The sequence below is a fragment of the Kogia breviceps genome, chromosome 3, assembly GCF_026419965.1.
Source record: "Kogia breviceps isolate mKogBre1 chromosome 3, mKogBre1 haplotype 1, whole genome shotgun sequence".
NCBI lineage: Eukaryota > Metazoa > Chordata > Mammalia > Artiodactyla > Physeteridae > Kogia > Kogia breviceps.
The window spans coordinates 41,786,192-41,810,530 of record NC_081312.1 but is presented as its reverse complement, the minus strand read 5'-3'; the positions used below and the strand labels follow the sequence as shown (position 1 = coordinate 41,810,530).

Genomic DNA, 24,339 nt, shown 5'->3' with positions numbered 1-24,339 from the left:
AATGACTCTAGCATTCAGAAAGTATATCAAAAATGTATGAACTGAAAAGACAGTGGTGCAGCTATTCATATTTTATTTATAAGGCAAAATGTAGATAATATATACAATGGCAATAAATTGTGCACAATTATCTACATTACTGCACCATATTCTTAAATGTATTTATTTATATTTCATCTTGGTCCAAAAAAGATTTCAGGCAGCATTGCACCACTTGCTATGTGACAAATTAATGCCACTTTTTCAAAGGCCAGGTCAGAAAATGTGTGAAATTCCTGTTCACAAATGATATCAGCATTTCATCAAAAGAAGTGTTGAAAAATGATATGCTTTGACTTTTATATTTACTTTTCAGCAAGCCTCCAATAGTTTACTACCTTGTGAAAAGGATTACAAGTCTGGAAAACCCTCAGTTCTTTACAACTCAGTGTCTAAAGCAGTGATAGAAAAGCCTATTACTCTGATTTTTGTTAGGCAAATAAAATATCGGCACAAAAAGTTAACAATAATAGTAGTAACTTTTTCTACTTTATTCCCTCATTTTGCCATCAAACTAGAGAAACATAATGGAAATAGATGTAATAAAATACTTTAAACATACACAGAGACTTTCAAAGATGACATCTTCTGGTTAACTAATCCATAAGTTTCATTTGCCATGAAATAGTCTCCTACATAAGGTAAAAATTTAAGAGGTAATCCAGGAGCCCTGCGCCCAGAGAGGAAATTGCTAGAAGACACTTTTGCAGATAAGACTCTTGAAGTGATTCCATTTCCTAGGTCCTTCCTTCACATCTTTTAAATGCAGCCAATCTGACTGTCAAGAGAAAAATGCCAACCTTATTTTCTAGATGGTTAAGTAATTCTGTGGATGTTTTGAAAGGGAATATATGTTAAGCCTGGTGCTCCGTGTAGATAGTAAAAGAGCACAGCATTTAACCCACACAGATGATCTTCTACTCTAATCAGCTTTGGCAGAACAATGAGAAATGAAGGATTTTATTGCCAAAGCCACGGCTAGCAACAATCTCTGGGACTTTTATTCCATGGGAGACAAAAGCAAACACGTTCTTCTAATGACTACCCTTCAGATTAGACTGATGGCATAAACTACGTTAATACTCATGGAGTTACCATTTTCCTGGGTTTAACAGCTGAATATGATTCCTGTTTGCTAGTTCTAACTACTAGGACCATATTCCATACTGTGAAACTAACACAATGATGCTTAAGCCATTGTCACCTTGGTAGAGTAGGCCTAGCCAGGAAATGAACCAGTAGGGCCCAGTATTTAAGACTGGGTAGTCAGCTTCCACTGCTAAATCTCCAGAAAATAGGCTCGTTTAGGATTAAAGGAAGACACGGCCATATGGAGAGAAAGACAGGCTTTGGGCACATGGTAGTTGAGGGAGGCACACAGAAAGATTTTCAAGGTATTGAATAATGAATGTCTTTGTGTGCTTTTTCTTTCTTGAATAAGCTTTCTGACTGGATCAAAATACAAAACTATTCATTGGTTAGTTTGTATCAGTCATAATTAGCCACAAATCTTAAGTCTGGGCCATACCTTCTTAAAATCCATCATTGTATTGGAATAGAAGGTAGACTGCTGTTGGTTCTCTCTTTTTTAAAGAATATATTTTAAAATTTTGACAAAGACCATAATGGCTAAAACATTTCTTGAACTAAAAAGATATAAGATGAGGAAAAGGAATGATCTCTCACTGTACCTTCATTCTGTTCAATAAAATATTATGTCCTTCCTGACCCCTATTATCACTAGATTTGATCTGCAGTTTGGTGAAACGATTCTGAAGGCAGAAGATAAAATATGACTACATGTGAAGTATGCCCATTGTGAAATGGGTATAACTGCAATAAATTCTAAACATTAAAACCTATTACATTTGTACTTTTTCTTTTGATTTTTTTCTTTATTTTTGTCTGTTTTTTTTAAACTTCTTTATTGGAGTATAATTACTTCACAATGTTATGTTAGTTTCTGCTGTATAACAAAGGGAATGTATCAGCTGTATGTGTACATATATCCCTATATCCCCTCCTTCTTGCTCTCCCTCCCACCCTCCCTATCCCACCCCTCTAGGTGGTCACAAAGCACCAAGCTGATCTCCTTGTGCTATGCAGCTGCTTCCCACTAGCTGTCTATTTTATATTTGGTAGCATACATATATCAATGCTACTCTCTCACTTCGTCCCAGCTTACCCTTCCCCCTCCCTGTGCCCTCAAGTCCATTCTCTACTTTTCATTTGTTCAACATTAACACCAGTTTGGGCAAAGAACTTATAAGTAATACTGGAATTCCCCCTTTGGCAACACAAGAAATAAGAATTTAAGGATTTTATCTTGTGAAATGGTAAGATAATTGCTTAGATTTAAGTTTATAGCTCAAACATACTTGGGGGAAATACAACTCTATACTTCTAAGTTCTAAAAATCCTAACAATTTTATTTGGAATATATGCTATAAATTTAGAATACAATTACAACGATCAAGGTTTTAATGTAGTTAGTACTATCTATCACATAGGCAGAAGATGGCTTATTAAAGAATTATTAATGTCAAATTCTTAGCTTTCAAATTGTGAGCTTAATTATAAGGTAGTCATGTTTCTTGTAATGGCTGTGTGTACTTTCATAAGAACTGAAAAGGTGACAATATGTGAATATTAATACATGGTCAAATATGCACACAACTTAGGACATCAGGTTGAGAAGGATGGGAAATTTGGTGGTGATGTAAATTTAATTAGCTTTCATTAGATATTAGAATTCTATTTTAAGTGAACTTAAAACAGATCAATTCACAGATTCTGTTCCTGAATGTATTAATTACTCTAAAGAGGAAAAACAATTGAGTAAAGAATATAATTTCAAATACTATAAGAAGAAAGTGGGAGGGAGGTAAGGCATCATTTTAAAAATGATGAAGAAGGAAGGGCCTGCTGAATATGACAGAAGATTTCATCCACTACCCCTACTGATGTACAGTAATCATAATTAACGGTTTTGTGATGGCATATCAGGAATATTATTGTTTTTAATGAAAGAAATATTAATTCATGGAAATAGAAAAACCATAGATTTGAAGATGTGGATTTAGCATGGCATTTCTGTCAATCTTTCTCATCCATGGTGGCTCTTCCTTTAAAAAAAAACAAAAACAAGACACTGCAGAGTCCATTTGTATAGTCTAAAACCAAAACATGTAATAAAAAATGATTCTAACCTATTGATGTTTATCAGTCTTTTTCTTAACTTTAGTAAGGAATAGCCCGTAATGTAAAGAAACATATATTTGAAGTTCAGCAATTCGTTCATGTCAGTTTCTCCCATTAAATTATTTAAAATACTTTTTGAGACATATACAATCTTGTTTAATAAAAGCTGTTTTTGTTCCCTACCTAGTTATACAGATTCATTTTATATCGTATACAGATATTGGAAGATATTCAGCAAATACTAACATTAATTAACTCTAGGTGGTAGGACTTGGGGTGATTTGTGCTTTCATTTGAAACTCTTTGTAGAAATGGAAATTTTCATAATGTGCATGTATTATTTTTAGAAAACCAAAAAGGCCATTATTCTACCCCTAAATTTTAAAATAGTCCCTTATAAAGAGTCTCTTGAAAATGATAATACATTGTGAAAAAGGAGAATTTTATTTTTCAGTGGAGTAATAACTACCTATGTTTGGTATGCTATCTGTACAATGAGAGTTTTGTTTCATTAAAAAAAAAATCCCTAAATCCTCAGCTAAGCCAGTTTTCCCATTAGACCTCATTAGAATCTGCAGAGAGGGAGTTTGTAAATGAAATTATTTATGCTGTAATGTTTGCACAAATATTCTAATAATACAGAATCCAAGTAAAATGCTGTTTTTGATAAAAGGTGGGATTGGTCTGCCTTTATGTCTGTGTGTAAAATTGTCTTTATTAAATGCCATTTTCAAAATACAAGCATTTCTTTCAATTCCTGTGGCTACAGCAGACATTTCTTCTGTGTATTTGGGGAGGCTTTGCCGTTTTGAACTAGCACCTTTGAGAACAGACTACCCTCAAGAGCGTTTCCATGGAGAACTGTAGACCAGCATAAAATTTTCAAAATATTTTATTTTCTAACAAAATCAGAAACATGTAAGATTATATTCTCTGGAAAGTGTTTCATCCTTCACTATTTTACAGGCAGAGGAACCTGTAAGTACAAAATGCTGCCACGTGCAGTAAAGTGGGAGCTGACCACTAGCCTCAGCCCCCCACATTGACAAGTGTCTTGCCCATGAACTTGTCATGTACAGTGATGTCTGGAAAAAAGCAATCTTTGGAGCACAAGAGAAATGATATGGATAAGTGGTTCTAGTCAAACTTTGTTCCCCTGCCCCAGTACCAGTTGGATTCAGGTAGTATAGTAGAGTGGTTAAAAGTGTAGGTTTGGGGATCAGACTGCTCTGCGTTTGGGAGCCACCTAAGTCTTAGGGCAAATTACCGGCCATCTCAGCCTTAAAATCCTCAGTTTCATCCTCTGTAAAATGAGAGTAACACAATAATCTCAAGAAGATATGTAACAATGATGACAACAATGGCATAAATTGGTCAAGATCACTGCCTCAACTGCTCAATTTTGCTTTGTCTTTAAAGAGGCAACCTGTGTGAAAATATCTTTGAAGGTGTAAAGGAGAGTTCACTTTCTGTACCTCAGTATTAGTGAAAGAAGCAGTGAGCGTTGAGATAGGAAGAGTTCTGGATTCGCGGCCAGAGTCACCTTTTCTTTACTCAACTTGTCACTTATCAAAAAACTTTGGGCAAGTCACTTAACCTCTTTGAGCCTCATGTTGTTCAAGAGTAAATTGAAAAGCTCAAATGAGAAGATGTTTGGCAAAATGAAAACTACGTAAATGTGATGGGTTATTAACACCCCCCATTACCTAGATAATTCACATTTTTAGAAAAACTATTGAGGAAGAAGCCATCTACTTCGGAGGCAGATGGCAGAACAGCAAGAATCAAGGGGCTCTGGGGTCAGACAGCCCTAGGCTTGAATCCAGCCTCTGGCATCACCAGCTGTGTGCCTCGGCAGAAGCCTCAGTTCATCACCTGTAAAATGGGATAATAAAACAACTCACATATCATAGGATTCATGAAGATTAAATGCAATGATGGGGGTAAAGCACTCAGTAAAAGTGCCCAATAAATGTTAATATTTAATAATAATAATACTTAGTAATCTGAAGATTGCCATGTATATTGCCATGTTTTATTAGGTTGTTGTCTTACTTCATCTTCACTGAGTAGACTGGGCTTTGGTTTATTAACCAATTGGGTATAAGTATCATTTTTTTAAACTGGAAACAGAATGTGTGTAATGTAGTATAATGTGGACTTTAGTCTCTCATTAAAAATTCTTGTCTACAGCTAAAATCATATACTTGAGTAAAATAAATATAAGGTTCCTTTTGCATGTATACTACAGTTTTGTTTGTTTGTTTGTTTTCTGCGGTATGCGGGTCTCTCACTGTTGTGGCCTCTCCCATTGCGGAGCACAGACTCCGGACGCGCAGGCTCAGCGGCCATGGCTCACGGGCCCAGCCGCTCTGCGGCATGTGGGATCTTCCCGGACTGGGGCACGAACCCGTATCCCCTGCATCGGCACGCGAACTCTCAACCACTGCACCACCAGAGAAGCCCTATGCTACAGTTTTTAGGACGCACTGTATTAATTTCAGTACAGTCTTCATGACATATCCAATGGGCTGCAAATTTCAACGTGGCATTATTTAACATGGAGGAAACAGAAACTCACTTTTATTCCCTTTTCCAAGCAAAACTTTCTCTTCTTAATACCTTCAGATGACATTATCAACAACGTTCATACTTACTTCTTTTAACTGCATTCACAGCTGCTCCTTGATCACACCCATTTCATCATTTGTATACGAGACCTTGCTCTGCTGGTCTATGGATTGGGCTAAGAATTATTACACATGAGCGGCTTCAACCCTGATTATGTATTAAATTCACTTGAGGAGCTTTTGAAAAATACTGATGCTTGGCTCAACTGAATCAGAACCTCTAGGGGTGGGGCCCAGGCATCCTTCACAGTTTTTAAAGCTTCCCAAGTGATACTAATATGCAGCCAGTGTTAAGAACAACTGTTTTTGATAATGAGGGAACTAAAATGAAGAAGATACACTGAAAATGCTAAACAAGAATCTTACTGTAGATTTCAGTTTAGGTGAAAGTTCTCCTAGTGGGGAGAAACAGGAATAATTTACTTATTATTTCTCTTTTATGCCTACAAAACCACCCACCCAGTTATTAATTAATTTTCAGGATAATGGCTTTGTTATATCTGACAAAAGGAAATCAATGGTACTGAACACTATCAAAGGTCACAGAGTAGGAAAGACCGTCAACGATCCTGCATTAATCTTTGTAAGCAGCTGTATAGTGGAAATGAAAACGATTGTCTTCAATGGACAAATTATGGCATTTTGTGTTATTTTCTGATTATAAATGTCCACATTTTTTAACCCCCCCACCCGTGAGAATGTCAACTGCGGCAAAACACATAGGACTGTGATGAAATAGTGTCGTATGTCTTATACAAATAAGGCAGAAAATCTGCCACTTTTGGTACTTACTTTCGGTAAGAATAGAGGAAATCCATAAGCATACTCTAAAAACCAACTTTGTTATGTCCAACTAAACTTGGTATTCTTTCAAGCCATAGATGTATGTTGAGTGTGTATACGGAATAAACTGGCTGAGTCTAAACACATAACAAGAATGAAATGTTACCAAGAATTTTCACAGCTGCCTCCTGTATAAAACATATGCTAGTTCATGTAGTTGACATCATTCTCTAAATTTATGCCCCCTGAAAGGCCATACATTTATTTCCTGGCATTTAAATTTATTAGGTCCATTTATTTACTTTTGACAGTTGTATTTCTAATAGGCCCACATAATTTGAACTAGACTATTACATTTTATGTCTTCACCACCCAACCAACAAATAAGAAACAGAGAAAATATGTTCTTAATTCTGAGGTTCATGTTTACTTTTTCTCTGCTTAAAAGATTTATCAAAGAAAAACTCCTTGGGGCATTAAAGATTAAAAGACATCCCATTCTTTCTATGATATAACATTACAAGAGGAAGATGCCAGGTTAAAAAAAAAAAAATCAGCTTCTGCTCCAGTGTATTCTTGGCCCCCTGAGGGATGCTGCAACCCTGCAGGTTAAGTCAAACGCACCTTCTTCAGAACCATATTTGTTAAATATTAAAAGACACTTCATATAACAAACATCCAAGTTTACAACACATAATTCTTTCTTTCAAAGTCTCTCTTTCTCTTAGTAATCTCACACTGAGCAAGATGAAGGAGAGAATCTTAATGTAACAAAGGAGAGATGGAGATGTGTGAAGTATGAGGCTGAATAAAAATGGCTGAAAAGCAATCCAAGCGAGGCTGGAGGGTGGCCACACCCAGTGCTAATATGGACTGTTTCAAAATAAATCTGTTATACCACAGGGCAACTAGCACTGTTTTTTAATTTCCCTCCATTTGTTCCACATATACCCATTATTAATAAACAGTAGTTACAGGTTACACCAATGAAAGACAAAAAATCCCTGAAATATTTCAAAGTGAATCATCCCTATATGTGTCTACGCCATCATATTTTCAGAATTTTGAGAGCTATTCTGCATTTCCAGTTTCCTTTGTGTGACCACAAATAATAAGCCTAAAATGGGTGTGTCCCTCTTAAAAGGATGCCTTCTCAGCTAATGGTTCTACCAGGAGATTTCAACCTTTAGGCATAAATTAAATGCACTGGGATGCACGGAACAATAAGAAAGCATTTTAACTCCCGGAATAAGAAGAGAGTAAACAAGTACTGAATGATTAAAGGATCCCAAAAGAGCTCCAGGAGGAGGCAAAAGATGCATTATTTAAAATACTAGCGTGACAACAAGAAAACAAAGGGGTGGGGGTGGGGGATTTTTTTTTAAAGACAGGACAAGGGAAAAAACCCACACAAATCAAACACCATCCACTTTGATTTTTGACAGAACAAGTTTACTCCCTCCATCAGAAAGCTCTTGGGTATAAAGCATGCATAGGTCCCACAGGTGAAATGATGCACAATGGCCGAGTCTGGGTCCCGGCGTTCCCGTGCGCCGCAGGCATGCACAACTGAAATAAAGAGAATACCCTGACTTTTCCAGTTGCTCCAAACACAGTCCATCTTCGTGGAATCGGCGGTGGCCTGCATCGTGCGCGCTTTAGGGGCTCGCCGTTGCTGTCCTCGTGGGCGCTGAGCGAGCACTGAGGCGTCGGTGCCCCGGCTGCAGCGCTGCTCGCGGTGGCCGCGGCTGCAGACAGACTGAGGCTGAACCAGCCGGCGTGCGCCGCGAGGGGCGGGCGCGTCGCGGGCACCGCAGTCTCCGAGGCAGCGAATCAGCGCAGCGCGGCGCGGTGCCGGGTCGGCCTGCGCGCTCGGGGATGCGGGCGCCGCTAGAGGCGAGAGCGTAGGCTCGCTGCCCGAGAGATGGTGAAGCCGGTTCTTACCCGGAAGGCATAAAAGCTGAAGGGGGCGGGGGGGGGGAAGTTTGGGAGTAAGAGGAGAAAGGACCAAGGGTAGGGATGAGAGTACAACACTTGGGCTGTTTCTGGGACTTCCTGCCCGGCATGGCATGGTGCTTTTTCTAGAAATGTCTTAGAAACCCATGAAACTTGTTGGATAAGACATAGTTGATGGCAGTACAAATCTCAGGCTTTCAGCATCATGTCCCCTACTTGCTGCAGCGCTCACTCACCTTCCCCCCTCCACCCGCCCCCAATTCTTTACATTGTGGTCACACTTTAATTGCTTGACATCTTCCAAACAACTGCCAGATTCTTTCCCTCTTTTGGAATAGTCCACGGCTATCCAAAACCTTCCTTGGCAAGCCGCAATCACTGCAAAGAAACCCTGAGGGCTTGTGTCCTCTCCGGTTAACCCCTCTTCTCCAGCTCTGTTTGTGGGTTGAATGAATAAATAATATCAGAATGTGGTGCCAGTAGGCTCCAGATCAAAGCCTTTGGACTCTGACACACGGAGTTATTAGCCACTGCAGTGACCCTCCAAGAGTGGTCAGTTGTGGGGACATCCAAACAGAACTCAGGGAAGCAAAGGGCATTCTTCCTCAACAACATCATATTTGAGATGGAGTGCTGGGGGGTGATGGGCACGGGTGGTGTGTATAATTTGGGAGATAAAGTTGGTTTCCAAGCCCTGTGAGTCAAGGGCTTCAGGTGTCCCCAGTTACAATGCAAATGTTAATGGGAGGAGCAGAAAAATAGGAAGTAAGCTACTATTCAAATCTTAGCATGAAATACTTTATCAGATTATATTCCAAGGCAGCTGAGAGAATGGACAGGGGATAGGTATGTTTTGATGAGGAAAAGGTAGAAATAGCACACAGAAAGGACTGGAATATAGGCGTTTTCTAGGGAAAGAAAGTCCTGGTGGAGGGGACCCTTGAGGAGACAAGACATAGCATGAGGACAAAGGATGCCTTGGGGACCAAAGGGGTATATAGAAGGAAGAGTTCCCACTTCATTTGTTGTAGCATGGCCTTATCTGTTACACAGAATTTCTCTCTCCCTCATGGAGAAGTGGAGCCTCCACAATTCCTGTGCAGTTTACAGAGGCATTCCTTCCCATACCCAAATCTACATCTGTATACATCCTGTGCCAGCAAGAGCCTAATGACAGTAATCTCAAGGTTATGCTTGTGGACATGATTTATCCTTCATTTTATGAACCATATACACTTTAAAATATGATCTTTATGATCATGCATGTTCTTTCTAGAATAAAAGCCTCCAGAGAAACCAGCTAAGCCTCTGCATACCTTTGTAACACATCTGAAATTATTCTTAAGGAAGCTTAATAAAGAATGATTTCAGAAGGATGATTTGGCACTTCTGGGCATCTGAAGTCTCCTACAAGAGTGGGCTTGTCGGAGCTCCCATGGGGCTGATGGGAAGGTAGAACAGCGACCACATTATTACACAGCACTTTTCAAACGGACCTGCTCTAGAGGTGCTAGTGACTTTTGTTATATTTATATTCCCTCCCCCCTCTCCCTCCCCCCACCACCCAATTTTTTCATCATCATGGTCATGTTTGGGAATTCAGTCAGCAAAATGATGAAATGACTGGTACGTGATGATGAATTCTCACTGCATGATGTGGGGCTGCGACAAACTGCAAATAGGTGGGGACAAGACTCAGAAGGAGAGAGAAAGGGCTGCCAGGTGGTCTGTTCCTGTCCTGGACACTTTTCAGTTGGAATCCTTTGGAGCCTTGGCCACTAGGAGGCACTGACAGTCCAATGATAGCCACAGACATCAGCCTCAGTACAGGTGTCCCAGGTATTTTTTTTTTTTTTAACATCTTTAGTGGAGTATAATTGCTTTACAATGGTGTGTTAGTTTCTGCTTTATAACAAAGTGAATCAGCTACACATATACATATATCCCCATATATCCTCCCTCTTGCAGCTCCCTCCCACCCCTCTAGGTGGTCACAAAGCACTAAGCTGATCTACCTGTGCTATGAGGCTGCTTCCCACTAGCTATTTTACATTTGGTAGTGTATATATGTCCATGCCACTCTCTCACTTAGTTCCAGCTTACCCTTCCCCCTCCCCATGTCCTCAAGTCCATTCTCTACATCTGCATCTTTATTCTTGTCCTGCCCCTAGGTTCTTCAGAATCACTTTTTTTTTTTTTTAGATTCTATGTGTTAGCATATGGTAGTTTTTTTTCTTTATGACTTACTTCACTCTGTATGACAGACTCTAGGTCCATCCACCTCACTAGAAATAACTCAATTTCATTTCTTTTTATGGCTGAGTAATATTCCATTGTATATATGTGCCACATCTTCTTTATCCATTCATTTCTCGATGGACACTTAAGTTGCTTCCATGCCCTGGCTATTGTAAATAGAGCTGCAATGAACATTGTGGTACATGACTCTTTTTGACTTATGGTCTTCTCAGGATATATGCCCAGTAGTGGGATTACTGGGTCTGGTAGTTCTATTTGTATTTTTTTAAGGAACCTCCATACTGTTCTCCATAGTGGCTGTATCAATTTACAGTCCCACCAACAGTGCAAGAGGGTTCCCTTTTTTCCACACCCTCTCCAGCATGTGTTGTTTGTAGACATTTTGATGATGGCCATTCTGACCGGTGTGAGGTGATACCATTGTAGTTATGATTTGCATTTCTCTAATGATTAGAGATGTTGAGCATTTTTTCATGTGTTTGTTGGCAATCTGTATATCTTTGGAGAAATGTCTATTTAGGTCTTCTGCCCATTTTTGGATTGGGTTGTTTGTTTTTTATATACTGAGTTGCATGAGCTGCTAGTAAATTTTGGAGGTTAATCCTTTGTCAGTTGCTTCATTTGCAAATGACCAAAGCAATCTTGAGAAAGAAAAATGGAGCTGGAGGAATCAGGCCCCTTCACTTCAGACTATACTACAAAGCTACAGTAATCAAGACAGTATGGTACTGGCACAAAAACAGAGATATAGATCAATGGAACAGGAGAGAAAGCCCAGAGATAAACCCATTCACATATGGTCACCTTATTTTTGATAAAGGAGGCAAGAATATAGAATGGAGAAAAGACACCCTCTTCAATAAGTGGTGCTGGGAAAAATGGACAGCTACATGTAAAAGAATGAAATTAGAACACTCCCTAATACCATACACAAAAATAAACTCAAAATGGATTAGAGACTTAAATGTCAACTATAAAACTCTTAGAGGAAAACATAGGAAGAACACTCTTTGACATAAATCACAGCAAGATCTTTTTTGATCCACCTTCTAGGGTAATGGAAATTAGAACAAAAATAAACAATGGGACCTAATGAAACTTAAAAGCTTTTGCAAAGCAAAGGAAACTACAAACAAGATGAAAACACAACTCTCAGAATGGGAGAAAATATTTGCAAACGAATCACCGGACAAAGGATTAATCTCCAAACTATATAAACAGCTCATGCAGCTCAACAATAAAAAAACAAACAACTGAATCCAAAAATGGGCAGAAGACCTAAATAGACATTTCTCCAAAGAAGACATACAGATGGCCAAGAAGCACATGAAAAGCTGCTCAACATCACTAATTATTAGAGAAATGCAAATCAAAACTACAATAAGGTATCACCTCACACCAGTTAGTATGGGCATCATCAGAAAATGTACAAACAACACATGCTGGAGAGGGTTGGAGAAAAAGGGAACCCTTTTGCACTGTTGGTGGGAATGTAAATTGATACAGCCAGTATGGAGAACAGTATGGAGGTTCCTTAAAAAACTAAAAATAGAATTACCATATGACCCAATAATCCCACTACTGGGCATACACCGACAGAAAATCATAATTCCAAAAGACACATGCACCCCAATGTTCACTGCAGCACTATTTACAATAGCCAGGTCATGGAAGCAACCTAAATGCCCATCGACAGACGAATGGATAAAGAAGATGTGGTACATATATATAATACACAGCCATAAAAAGGAATGAAATTGGGTCATTTGTACAGACATGGATGGATCTAGAGACTGTCATACAGAGTGAAGTAAGTCAGAAAGAGAAAAACAAATATCATATATTAATGCATATATGTGGAACCTAGAAATATGGTACAGATGAACCAGTTTGCAGGGCAGAAATTGAGACACAGATGTAGAGAACAAATGTATGGACACCAAGGAGAGAAAGTGGCGGGGAAGGGCGTGGTGTGATGAACTGGGAGATTGGGATTGACATGTATACACTGATGTGTATAAAATGAATGACTAATAAGAATCTGCTGTATAAAAAAAACAAACAAACCCCAAAATCCCCAATTACAGAAAGATAGACAATAAATATTGCAAATGCCTAAAAAACAAAAAAGAAACAAACAAAAAACCCCAAAATAAACAAATGGGACCTAGTGAAACTTAAAAGCTTTTGCACAGCAAAAGAAACCACAAACAAGATGAAAACCCAGGTATTTTCAGTGGTTGACCATTCAGTGTTACTGGAGCCAGTGTGTGGCTCTGACAGTCAGTACTGAACAGCAAGCTGGGAGCAGCATGTCCCTAGCAAAGAAGAGTAGGCAGAGAGGCAAACTCTCCCTCAGGTGGAGGGTAGCTGTGTCAGAATTCTTGGGCCGTGAGTTTTCACTGGCCACAAAGTTGACCTTGGAATGTCAGCTTAGCTGAAAGACCATTCTTTTCAGTCATGCTAAATCTGGAAAGAGAAGCTTGATGGCACCCGAAAAATCAATATAGCAGTTGGATAGTTGAAGACTGAGGAGGGAAGATGTCTGATACCAGAAAGACACACACTAGTAAAATAAGAATTGGGGGCTTTCGATTAATGCACAGGTGATTAAGAGAAACAAAAATGACCTTATTAAAGGAAAATCAGGCAAAAGAGTATGAAGAATGACTGCGGATGTGGATGTTAGACCCACTTCTGTTACAAACTTTAGTTATATGGCTTTCAGCAAATAAATATCTCTGGACCTCTCCCTCATAATATACAAATGAGTTATAGCTTTAGATGTTTGTTTCTATGAAATAATAAGAATTTATTTCCCATAGACATTGTAAATGGGTGCTTTCTTTGCACAAGTGCCCACAAAATATTAATTGAAAGCTCTTGGCAAGATCAAAATGATAGAATGGGTAGAAAAGATATGTAAATTGTCCTTAAGCAGTGAAAGAAAACAGAAAGCAAAATAAAGCTTACTAAAAGCAGGCAGGAACTGCCGCTGTCTTTAAACCAGGAGAGAACAGACGGGCTTTGTATGCAGCCAGCTTAGAACTTGGTTTAGGTACTGCCAGGAAAGGAAGTGATTTCTTTAGTTTTCAGGATGAAATCGTGCATTAGTCTGTACTAAGGAAAAGCAAAATAGCCAAGTTTTATAATCTCATCCCGGATCAAGATGAATGTTGAAGGCTGCTATGCCCAGAGTGGCTGTATTGTTTTTGCCTACTAAGCATCAGGATTTTTACTGATGAGACTCAATGGCACCTACACTGACACATTTATTTAAGAAATACTTACGGAGCACCTACTGTATTCTAGACACTGCTCTAAGCATAAAGCAAAGTTCCTACCTTTAAGAAGTTTACATGCCAGTGTGTATGGGAGGAGTAGATAATAAGAAAAGAGGTAAATATATATTTCACTTGTGGAGAACTGTATTGGGGAAAATAAAGCAGGTAAAAGAGAAGGGGCTAGGGTGTAAATTTGCTGTTTTATAATGAGAGTCAGTGAAGGGCTAATTTGTAAGGTAAAATTAGAGAAGACACCTAATGGAATAAAGTCAAAAGCCGTTAAGATCTATGGAGGAAGAGCATTGACAGATGCACTGAGTTTTCAGGACAGAATGTATTATAATAGCCAGTAAACTATATCAAGCATTTTATAGAACTCCTTGGATTTTTTTAGGCTCTGAGAAGTATAGCAATTGGCAGAAAAGGCACAGAACCAAAAAAAAAATACTTCATTACGATCAAAGAACACTAAGAACTCTGCTCTATGCCATATGGAATAAGGAAATTTAAAGGAACAACCAGTTTGTTACATAACCCACTGTACCAAAACAATGCATAAGTTGTCTTCAATTCAAATAAAAGATTAGCACTTTTTATTTTCACATGGTGTGTATTTGGTTGTTACAAGATCCCTATGAGGTAGATAGTGTTTACCTTCATCTTCTTGATTCATTCATTCATTCAATCTACAAAGGTTTATACAGCCCATACTAAGTGCCTGTCTCTGTAAATACAAAGGGAACTGCCCACTGGGAATTTGAGTCTACTGGGGGGAAGATTTACACATAAATAGATAAATGTAATCAGTGGATTGTATGAACAGGAAAGAGTGGATGCACAAAACAGAGACTGTTTAGTGGCAGAGGTTTCAGGAAAGGCTTCAGAGAATAGGTGATAATTAAACTGTGTTATGAACAAGAAATGTATCACCAGTTTGAGTGATGGGCTTTCCTGGCTGACAGGCGTGGAAACTTAATTACAGAAATGTGTAGAGGCCAAACTGTGACAGGCCTGAGTAGTAATACTGTCAATAGATGAGGAAGACACTGCAGGGTTTCAAGGAGAGGAGTAACATGGGAAGTTGAATCATTTATCCAAATTTGGCTGAGGATTTTTCCAGAATTGATAAAAGACATAAATTCTAGCCCTGAGCAAGACAAGTAAGAAATCAATACCCTGACCCACATCATAGTGAAACTGCAGGGCATCAAAAATAAGGAGAAATCTTCAAAGCAGACATAAATAAAAGATTACCTCAGAGAAACTGTAAGATGAACAGCAATCTTTTCATTAATAGAAGCCACAAGACAGTGAAATAATGTCCTCAAAATAGTGAAGGAGAATAACCGTCATCTAGAATTCTATACCCAGAAAGACTAATACAGGGATTTTCAAATATGAAAGACATGAGAGAATTTACTAATGGCAGACTCTGCATAAAAATCTATCAAAGATAGTACTCCAGAAAGAAGAAAGCTGAACCTAAATTCAGTTAAAAGGAAGAAGTGGCATGCATGAAAGAATGTTGAGCATAAACATCAGTAATGGCTAATTTGAGGGAGGGTTATAAAAGAAAGGTAAAAGTAAAACAGTAGACAAAATAGAACTTAGGTAGGAAGGAGTGACAAGAGTAAAAGCATTCTAGGATCCTAGTATTTGTTCAGGAAGAAGATAGAGATATTTAGACTATGAAAAAGTCAGATTTATGTGTCAAACATTTAATGGTCACCACTAAAAGAAAATAACTAGAACATGTAACTTCCAAATGAATAAAATGTATAAGCAAGGTAATTAATTCAATCAAATAGAAATCAGGAAAAGGAAAAATTAGAAGCAAAGAAAATAACTAGTAAATTGAAAGCACAAAATAAAATATTAAAAATACTTCTAAATATATCTAAAGAATGCCAACTAAAAATGATGAAAGCTCTCATATTGGAGGAAAAAGACGTAGTCAAAGGATGTTTTCAAAAGAAAGTCCTAAAACATCCTGATACAGAAATGTTCTAAGTAGAAATGGAAAAAGTTATACCAGGTTAATAAATTTTTGTAATAGTGACCTTGCTAGATTAACTTATTAATTTTATTTGTAGATTCTTTTGAATTTTATATGTACATAAGCATATCTTCTCTGAATAAAGATGGTTTTATTTCTTCCCTTCCAATTTTTATACTTGCATTTCTTCACCTTGATTTACTGCTTTGGCTAGGACTTCTAGTATACTGTTCAGTAGAGGTAGTAACAGGGACTATCCTTTTTCTTTTTCTTGAATTAAAGGGGAAAGTGTATTCAAAATTTCACCATTAAATATGATGCAAGCTGTGAATTTTTTAGCTATCCTTTATCAGAATAAGGCAAATTCTGGCACCAGTTTTCTGAGATTTTTCATCATGAATAGGTACTAAATTCTATCAAATGCTTTTACTGAAGCTAGTGAGATGATCACATAGGTTTTCTCCTTAATTTTGTTAATATATAAATTACATGGATTGAATTCTGAATGTAAAACCAAACTTGCATTCCTAGAATAAACTTTATATGGCCCTGATGTGACATCCTTTTTATATATTGCTGTTCAATTTGGATTCAGTTTGCTAATGTTTTGGGTAGAATTTTTATATCTATATTCATGAGAGATATGGTCTCTTCCTTTCCTTTCTTATAATATTTTTCTAAAGTTTCTGCATCAGGGTTATACTGGCCACACAAAATGAGTTGAAAAGTGTTAATCCCACCAATATTTTCTGAAGGAGTTTATATAAGATGATATTATTTTTTTTTGGAATGTTTGCAAGAATTCACCAGGGAACCCATTTGGACCTGGAGTTTTATTTGTAAGATGATATTTAATTACAGATTTCTTTAATAGTGTAGGATTATCTGATTTTAAATTTCTGCTTATGATAATTTTGGTCAGTTTTTTTCAAATGAATTTGTCCATTTAAAATATATTGCCAAATTTATTGGCATAAATTATTCATATAATCTTTTAATTTTTTAATAATCTGGAAGAGTCACAGTCATGTTTCCTTTCTCATTTATGATAATTTAAGTTTTGTTTTCTCTCCTCTTTCTTGATCATTTTGTTGGAAGTTTATCAATATAATGAATTAAAGAATACAATTTGGGGCTTTCCTCGTGGCGCAGTGGTTGAGAGCCCGCCTGCCGATGCAGGGGACACGGGTTCGTGCCCTGGTATGGGAAGATCCCACATGCCGCAGAGCAGCTGGGCCCGTGAGCCATGGGCATGGAGCCTGCGTGTCCGGAGGCCTGTGCTCCCCAACGGGAGAGGCCAGAGCAGTGAGAGGCCCACGTACCGCAAAAAAAAAAAAAAAAAAGAATAAAATTTTACTTTGTTGTTTTTTTCTTTTGTATATACGCTATTTCCGTCTATTAATTAATTTATTACTTTCATTTGCTATTCTTTTACCAGCTCCTTAAAATGGAAGGTTAGATTATATTCAACATTTTTTCTTTTCTAATATTTCATTTAAAAGTATAAAATGCCCTCTTGGGGAACTTCCCTGGTTGTCCAGGGGCTAAGACTCCATGCTCTCAATGCAGGGGTTCTGGGTTCGATCCCTGGTCCAGGAACTAGATCCCACATGCTGCAACTAAAGATTCCACATGCTGCAACTAAAAAGATCCTGCATGCCACAACAAAGATCCTGCATACAGCAATGAAGAGTGTGCCACAAGTAAGACCTGATGCAGCAATAAACAAATATTATAAAAAATAAAAATATAAAATGCCCTCTAAACACCGTAGCTACATCCTACAAATTTTGATACATTATATCAATATTATTGTTCAAAATGTTTTCCAATAGGCATTGAAAAGTGAGTTTTTTCTTTGATCTATTGATTATATAGAACTGTAAAATTCTGAGGATTGTTCTATCCTTATTGTTTATTTTCAGATTAATTATTGTGTAGTCAGCAAACAAATTCTGTATTACTTTAATCCATTTAAATTTGTTGAGACTTGCCTGAGAGCCTGGAACATGATGTATTTTGATATATATGTCTAGTGGACTTGAATGTATATGTTGAAGTTTCAAGGGGAAATGTCAATTAGATCATATTAGTTAATAGTATTATTCAAATAATCTAGCTCCCCACTAATTTTTGTCTATGTGTCTGTCAAATATGAAAAGAAATACTACTTCCAACTTTGAAGTTGATTTGTGTATTTCCCTTCAATTTTGTCTGCTTTTACTTTATATATTTTGAAGCTATGTTACTGGGCACTTATAAATTTAAAATTATCATGTCTTACAGTGTAATTGATTCTTTTATCACTATGAAATATTCCCCCTTTATCTCTAACAATACTCCTTGACTTAAAGTCTAGTTTAGGTAATGTGGAAGATATCTTTAACAGCTTTCTTTTGATTAGTGTTTGCATAATATAGCTTTTTCCATCCTTTACTTTCAAACTATTGTATCTTTATATGTTCTTATACAGCATACTTTTTAATACTCTGTTCTGTTATTTTCATATTTTATTCTCTTCATTCACCATTTTGAATATTTCCTATTGAGTTTTCTGAGTTCACTAATTGTCTTCTTCTGTGTCCAAAGACTTATTAAATGTAGCCAATTAAGTTTTAATTTCAGAATTTTAATTTTCAGTTCTAGGAAATTCACTTGATTTTGTTTTTATAAATTCCACTTCTCTGTTTAAATTCTCCATCTTGTTTCATACATTTATAATAGTTACTTAAAAACTTTATCTAACACCAATATCCAGATCATCTATGGGTCTGCTTCTATTGCCTTTTTTGTTTGATTATCAGTTACATATTCTTGCCTCTTACACGTCTAGCAAATTTTTTACAGTATAATGGATACTGTGTGCACAAGAACCATAAAGACTGACAGCTGATTTTATTTTCCCATAAAAAGGGTCCACCCTCCCTTTGCGAAGAAGCTGGGTTGATCACATCATTTCAACCAGAAACTGAGCTAAGTCATGGTGTATTGCTGGACACAAGTTCAATATACAAAAACAGTGTTCCTATAAAATAACAAAGTCACTTGGAAAATATTATGTTTAGGTTACCTATCATAAGAGTAACAAATATATAGGTTACTAGGAGTACATATAATTCTGTAGAAACTTAAAGAGAAAAGTATAAAATTTTTTTTAAGTGACATAAAGAAATCTTAAATAAAAAGATATTCCATGCTAGGAAGACCCACTGTTGCAGAGACAGAACTTCTCCCTATAATCATTTTGTAAATTCAAAGCAATTTCAATCAAAACTCCAAAAAACTTTTCATAGTACTGGACAAACTATCCTAAAATTCATGTGGAAGAGGAAAATGCCAAAAACAGCACAATTTTGAAAGAGAAAATGATAAAGGAAGAGGGGAAGAGAAAGAAGAAAAAGGAAAAAGAAGATTCTCATCTTCTAGGTATCAAGACTTATGTAAGTATTATAATTTAAAAAACAGCATAATACTGGTAAGCAATAGTTAAATAGACCCATGGAACCAACTAGAAAACCTAGAAATGGACCCATGTATATGTAAAATTTTGATATAGTAGTATAAGTATTACTACTACTGTTACCACTACCTATAAAATAGTTTGGCAATGTTTTCAGTACTTTACAGATATTAATTCATTTGATATGGTGACATAATTCAGTGGTAAAGGAAGGGTTATTCAATAAAGGGTTCTGGAATATTGGCTAGCCATCTGGAAAAAGACAAAATTAAATTTCTAACTTACACTATATATAAAATAAATAACAAATGGTTTAAAGACTTAGTTTAAAAATAAAACTTTTAGAAAAAGTAAAAGAATATAGCTTTACAATATCCAAGTAAGGTAGAAATGTTACAAATTTAAAAGGAAAATTGTGATCACTATGATTATATTAAAAACCCTCAGGGGCTTCCCTGGTGGTGCAGTGGTTGGGAGTCTGCCTCCAATGCAGGGGACATGGGTTCAAATGCTGGTCCAGGAGGATCCCACATGCCACAGAGCAGCTGAGCCCCTGCGCCACAACTACTGAGGCTGTGCTCCAGAGCCCGTGAGCCACCACTACTGAGCCCACGTGCCACAACTACTGAAGCCCACGTGCCTAGAACCCATGCTGCGCAACGGGACAAGCCGCTGCAATGAGAAGCCCGTGTACCACAACTAAGACCCAATGCAGCCAAAAATAAAATAACAAAAAAGCAACAAAACCCCTCAAGTTTGACAATTGAAAATATAAACAAAGTAGAAATAAAAGCCACAAACTAGAAGAAGGCATCAGGGCAAGAACTCCTTCAAATCAATACTAAAAGAAATTCAACAGGAAAATAGGGAAAAAATACAATAGGCAATTCCTATAACTGGAAATACATTGAGTCAATAAACACAATAAAGGTGTGGTTTTCTACTAATCAGGGAAATAAAGATCACTGTGAAATATTTACATTGCTGAAACTTTAAAAAATTAAATGTTTGATACTACTAAATGTTTTTGGTAAAGATACAGAAACAGCAACATATATAATGCTAGATCTGTAGAACAATTTGGCAATTTCTAGTAAAGTTGATATCCATACCTTGTGACCCAGTAATTCCACTTCTAGGTATCTACTCTGGAAAAAACCTCAAACTTGTGCACAAGAAGATATGAAAAAAGTTGTTCACTATAGCCATGTCTATAATACTTTCATCAGGGAAATTGATAAACTGTGCTTTATTCATACAATGGAAGCCTATATAGTAGTAGTTAAAAGGAATGAATTAGGATTTCATGAATTAGCATACCTAACTCTGAAAACAGAATGTTGAGTAAAAAAATTCAACTTGAAAAAGAATATATACAACATAACTTCTGGCAATAGTGGAGTAAAGAAGCTGGCAAATTATCTTCCCCAAAACCAACTATGAAATTGGACAAACTTGCCAAAGATAACCATTTCACAGCTCTGGAAATTAGCCAAACACAAAAACAAATTGAGAAGCACTTATACAAGAAAAACTGCTAATATTTGGATAAGAACAGTGGGAATTTGTTGTGTGTTCGACTGGGACTTCTTCTATCCCCATCCCACCCTATTGTTACCAAGGTGGGACTCTGTGAAAATGAACAGCTTCTTTTGACTTGATTTAGACTGGAGGGTGAAAAATTCACACTCAGAGGTGTTCTCAGTAAAACAGGTGAAAACCATCTGAACTTTAAATATATTTCTCATCCCGTACACAGATCCACTGGTTGCAGGTCATAGCTTTACTGATGACTTGAGATGTGAGAGCACAGACTCTGACCAATCATTAGCTGTCTGCTGAACTCTGCAGACACAAAGGGGATACTTAGGAATCCAGGATTTTTTAAAAATTAAAATAATACTGAGCGGAAACATCAGTGGCCACATACAATGGGGGACAGAGAAAACTCAGATTAAGTCCATGAAAATTACTAAAAACAAAACCAAAAGAAAAATCCAAACAATGGCACAAACTCTCAATTAAAAAGTCAGACTCAAAATGACTAGTTTTCAATAAAAAATTACTAGCCATGTAAGAAACAGGAAACTGTGATGCATAATCAAGAAAAAAGCAATCAATAAAAATTGACTCTGAGTGAGAACAAATACTGATTTAGCAGACAAAAATTTCAAAGCAGCTGCTATGAATATAATTAAAGAATAAAATAAATTACACTTTAAAGAATTTGCAAAAAATAGAATGACAATGATTCAACAAAAAGGAAAAATTGATGAAGACACAGAAACTCTAAAAAGGAACCAATTTTAAATTCTAGAGATGAAAACTACAGTAACTAAAAATTAAAATTCACTAGATGAACTCAACAGCAGATGTAATATAGCAGAAGAGAGCATTGAACGTGAAGATAGATGAATAGAAGTGATCTAACTTGAAGAATGGAGGAAAAATCTAAAAGAAGATGAATAAAGCCACAGAGACTTATGGTACAACATCAAGTGTACCAACATATCTATAATAGGAGTTTGGAGAGAGAGAGAGGGGAGACAGAGACAGAAAAATATTTAAGATGTAATCCTTGAAAAATCCCCAAATTTGATTTTAAAACTTGATTAATCAACAGATTTAAGATCAACAAACTTCAAATAGTTTAAATATAAAGTGATCTATACCTAGACATACCTTTATCAAACAGTTAAAGACAGAAGGAGAAAACCTTGAAACAGCAAGTGAAAAATGACTCATCACATACAGGAGAGCATCAATACTAATAATAACTGACTTCTAGTCAGAAACAATGGAGATAAGAAAGAAGTTGAATGACATTCAAGTCCTAAAACACATACTGTCATCCAAGGATTTTATATCCAACAAAATTATCCTTTGAAAATGAAGGTGACATATAGTCCTAGATGAAGAAAGAGAGAATTCATTGGTAGCAGATTTGCCTTAGAAAAAAATACTAAAGAAAGTCTTTTAGGTAGAAAGTAAATTACTCCAGGCAGCAACTAAAATCCACAGAAAGAAAGAGTTCTAGAAAGAGTAAATATATGGGTGAACAAAACAAACTATATAAATTTATCTTTTCTTCTTTTTCTATTCATTTATTTAAAAGACATAAGATTGTGAAGCAATAATCATAACAGTCTATTGTTGAGTTTATAACATATATGGATGGCAATCTAGCAAGAAGACAAAAATTATAAATATATATGCACCTAACAACAGAACTCCAAAATAAATAAAACAAAAACTAAAAGAACTGAAGAGAGAAATAAACAAACAATAATAGTTGTTGGACAACTATTATTCAATACCCTACTTTTAACGATGGATAGAACTAGAATATCAACAAGGAGAGAAGAGTTGAACAACACTATAAACTAACCAGAGCTAACTGACATCTGTAGAACATACCATACAACAACAGCAAAATACATATTCTTGATAAGTGCACATGGAACATTCCCGAAGACAGAACATACATTAGGCCATAAGACAGACTCAATACATTTTAAGAGGGTGAAAATCATACAATATATGTTGTCCAACGATGATGCAATGAAATTAGAAATCAATAACATAAGGAAACTTGAAAATTCACAAATACATAGAATTTAATCAATGCACTTCTAAATAAGCAATGGGCCAAAGAAGAAATCACAAGGGAAATTAGGAAATAATTTGAAATGAATGAAAATAAAACCAAAAGTTAAGAGGTATAGCTAAAGATAATTAGAGGGAAAGGTTTTTTATTTATTTATTTTTTTGGAAAGGTTTTTTATATTTAAAGAGAACAGATCAATAACCTAATCTTCTGCCTTAAGAAACTAGAAAAGAACAAACTAAACCCAAAGCAAGCAGATGAAGGAAGTAATAGAGATTAGACCAAAAATTAATGAAATAGAGAAAAACAACACAAAAAATCAATGAAACGAAAAGTTCTCTGAAAGAATCAACAAAATTAGCAAACCTTTAGCTAGAAAAGGAAAAAAAAAGAGAGGTCTCAAATTACTAAAATCAGGAATGAAAGAGGGGACATTACCACCAAACTTACAGAATTAAAAAGGTTATACAGAAATACTATGAACAACTGCAGATGAAGAAATTAGATAACCTAGATAACGTGGACAAATTTTTAGAAAGACACAAGCTACCAAAACTGACTCTAAGGTAAATATAAAATGTTAATAGATTGAGATGAAAATGCATTGAATTAGTAATTTTAAAACTTCTCACTAAGAAAAGCCCAGGTTCAGATGGTTTCATTGCAGATCTACCAAACGTTTAAAGAAGACTTATCACCAATCCTTCATAACTTTTCCAAAAAGTAGAAGGTATAGGAAATATACCTTATAGGAAATATACCTTTCCATCTCACTCTATGAGGTCAATATCACCTTGGTACCAAACCAGACAAAGCATCATGAGGAAAGGGAACTACAGAACATATCCCTTATGATTATAGATGCAAAAATCCTCAACAAAATACTGATAAACTGGATTTCCTCGGTGGTGCAGTGGTTAAGAATCTGCTTGCCAACGCAGGGGACACGGGTTCCAGCCCTGGTCCAGGAAGATCCCACATGCTGCAGAGCAACTAAGCCTGGGTGCCACAAGTACTGAGCCTACGCTCTAGAGCCCACAAGCCACAACTACCGAGTCTGTGTGCCACAACTACTGAAGCCCACGTGCCTAGAGCCCGTGCTCCACAACAAGAGAAGCCTCTGC

The 24,339-nt window shown here is 36.6% G+C and overlaps 1 protein-coding gene across 3 annotated transcripts in view; it reads right to left on the bottom strand.

Moving 5' to 3' along the window:
- RTN1 (reticulon 1) overlaps positions 1-24,339 on the bottom strand; it is a 240,355-nt gene that overhangs the window by 24,360 nt on the left and 191,656 nt on the right. Inside the window, exon 1 of one of the 3 annotated variants that reach the window (XM_059059705.2) lies at positions 8,241-8,448. The exons of the other annotated variants lie outside the window; for them this stretch is intronic. Within the exon in view, the coding sequence (XP_058915688.1) occupies positions 8,241-8,301 (61 nt within the window). The 5' untranslated portion in view covers positions 8,302-8,448. Of the gene's footprint in view, positions 1-8,240; positions 8,449-24,339 lie in introns of those variants that run through there. 3 annotated transcript variants of the gene reach the window in all.